Source organism: Halyomorpha halys, unplaced genomic scaffold, assembly GCF_000696795.3.
Source record: "Halyomorpha halys isolate HHAL.00 unplaced genomic scaffold, Hhal_1.1 Scaffold464.1, whole genome shotgun sequence".
Taxonomy (NCBI): domain Eukaryota; kingdom Metazoa; phylum Arthropoda; class Insecta; order Hemiptera; family Pentatomidae; genus Halyomorpha; species Halyomorpha halys.
In genome coordinates, this window is record NW_027108519.1 from 29,957 (window position 1) to 31,959 (window position 2,003).

The 2,003-nt window shown below is 25.9% G+C and overlaps 1 protein-coding gene across 2 annotated transcripts in view; it reads left to right on the forward strand.

Annotated features, from left to right (window-relative positions):
- Positions 1–2,003, forward strand: part of LOC106683086 (DNA replication helicase/nuclease 2) — a 28,329-nt gene that overhangs the window by 19,801 nt on the left and 6,525 nt on the right. For both annotated transcript variants that reach the window (XM_067046839.1, XM_014424319.2), the window contains one exon: positions 1,049–1,229. In XM_067046839.1, coding sequence (XP_066902940.1) covers positions 1,049–1,229 — 181 coding nt within the window. The remainder of the gene's footprint in view (positions 1–1,048; positions 1,230–2,003) is intronic.

Below are 2,003 nucleotides of genomic sequence, written 5' to 3' on the forward strand. Positions count from 1 at the left end.
TAGAAACAGAAACTGATAAAATAATTCTATGGTTTAAAATATCATTTTTTTCTATTATTTACTGACAAATATATTGTTCATTCTCCGATTTTGTGGCTATTTCAGTTATAGACCTTTTTAGGAATGATCGACCATTTGAATTTGAACAATTTTATTTTTCTGTTATTATTCTCCTTGAGGCCAACATTTCCTTCTCACTTTGAGATTCTATTCATTAATTGTTATCAAGTTTAAAATAAAGATCGTTTTGTCAGTCCTTCACCCTATCACAAAGCTTGAGGCTGAAACTTTGTAAGTTAATGATACCAGTTCCTTTTGTAGTTACCCTAAATTTGTATTTAACATTGGATACTATGCTCTACATAGGGTTTATAATCATAATAGAGATGATAATTGTGAAAAATTGAGAATGATTCCAGTATTTTTAAATAGGTCAAGTTTTTATTAGAGTTTAAAGCGATGTTTTCTGTTGAAAATCTTTTTTATTCAAAAAGTTAAGATCTGATCACTACTAAATAAATATTTTCTATTAGAATTAATAAACTAATTAGGACATGTCATTTTATCACTTCTTAGTTTTATAAGTTACTCCCTAAAATAAGACTTTTTTTAAAAAATCGATATGAAATTTATAATATCAGCATATTATCAACGAGCATTCCCCGAACACAAAAAAAATAAAACAAGTCGAATCAATCGACTTTAATTTTTAAAAGCATTTGATAGCTAAGTAGTACCAAATTAGGAATCACCCATATATTAGTTACACGTCAAGGAAAGACTAATGAAATTACTCTTTGAGGAAAGCATTGATGGTTTCTTTCCTCAAAGAGTAATTTTATTAATTAATCCAATTTTAAAGTATATCTATTCATATACACTATATGAATAAATGTATTCTTACAATACAATTACATATATAATTATAAATAATGTTATGAAAATGTGTTGTTTAGTTATTCCAGTATTTATTAATTGAAAAAAAAAATTATATTAATGTTGAGTTATTTCTTTCTGTATTGTTCACATGATGTATTGATTTTGTTAGAGAATTGGGACTCGGGATATCACTATTTGAACGATTGGACAGGCCAGCTGTTACGTCTCCGCTTACTATACAGTACAGGATGAATCGAGTAATCAATGCACTTGCAAATAATTTAACTTACAATGGTCAACTGAAATGCGCCAATAAAGAAACAGAAGAGCTGACTCTTTCATTACCGAAGGTAATAAATAATAGCTTCACTCTTGTTAGGTTATTTTATTTTAAGTAAATATTTTATTTCTCATTTACCTCCTTGGCAAAACAATCCAAAATAAAGGAAACAATTATAAGAAATCGTCTGTAAAAAAATTTGTTCTTGAGAGTTTAATTTAAGAAAGTTACTTTTTTGTTTACGAGAATGTGACTAAACAATGTTTGACCATTTTTCATTAGTTTAGAACATCTACTTTATCAAATAAATTAATATTCTGTTAGAAATAACATTATTTTTTTGTTTTGGCAAAGAAGATCAGTATATTATATCAATGTTTTTTATTATTAACTCATATGCTGTTTTGCTTGAATAGTGGTACAACTAAAAAAAAGTGTTTTTCAGATTTTTTTACTTAACATATTCCAAAAATAAGTGTAGTGAAGGGGGCGGCAGATCTTCATTTTCTATAATTTTCCACCAGAGAACAGATATGCCAGTAGTAAACTGTACTTTAATCTTTCTTGAACAACAGAGTTTAGTTGTTTCATTATTTTCAAAAGGTTTTTTAAAAATAGTTTTATTAAATAATGACACATATTACTTTACTTATAATAGCCTAATTTTGTTTTTTTACTCAAATTATTTTAAATATTTTTCACTTTTGAACTTGCACATTTTCATTTTTTGATTATTGTAATTAATGATTTATTTTTCAATGTTTCTTTAAATATTGTATTTAATATGGAAATATAACTTGGTTAATTTGAAGATTTTGTTTCTTAAAAACTAGCATATGGTAGT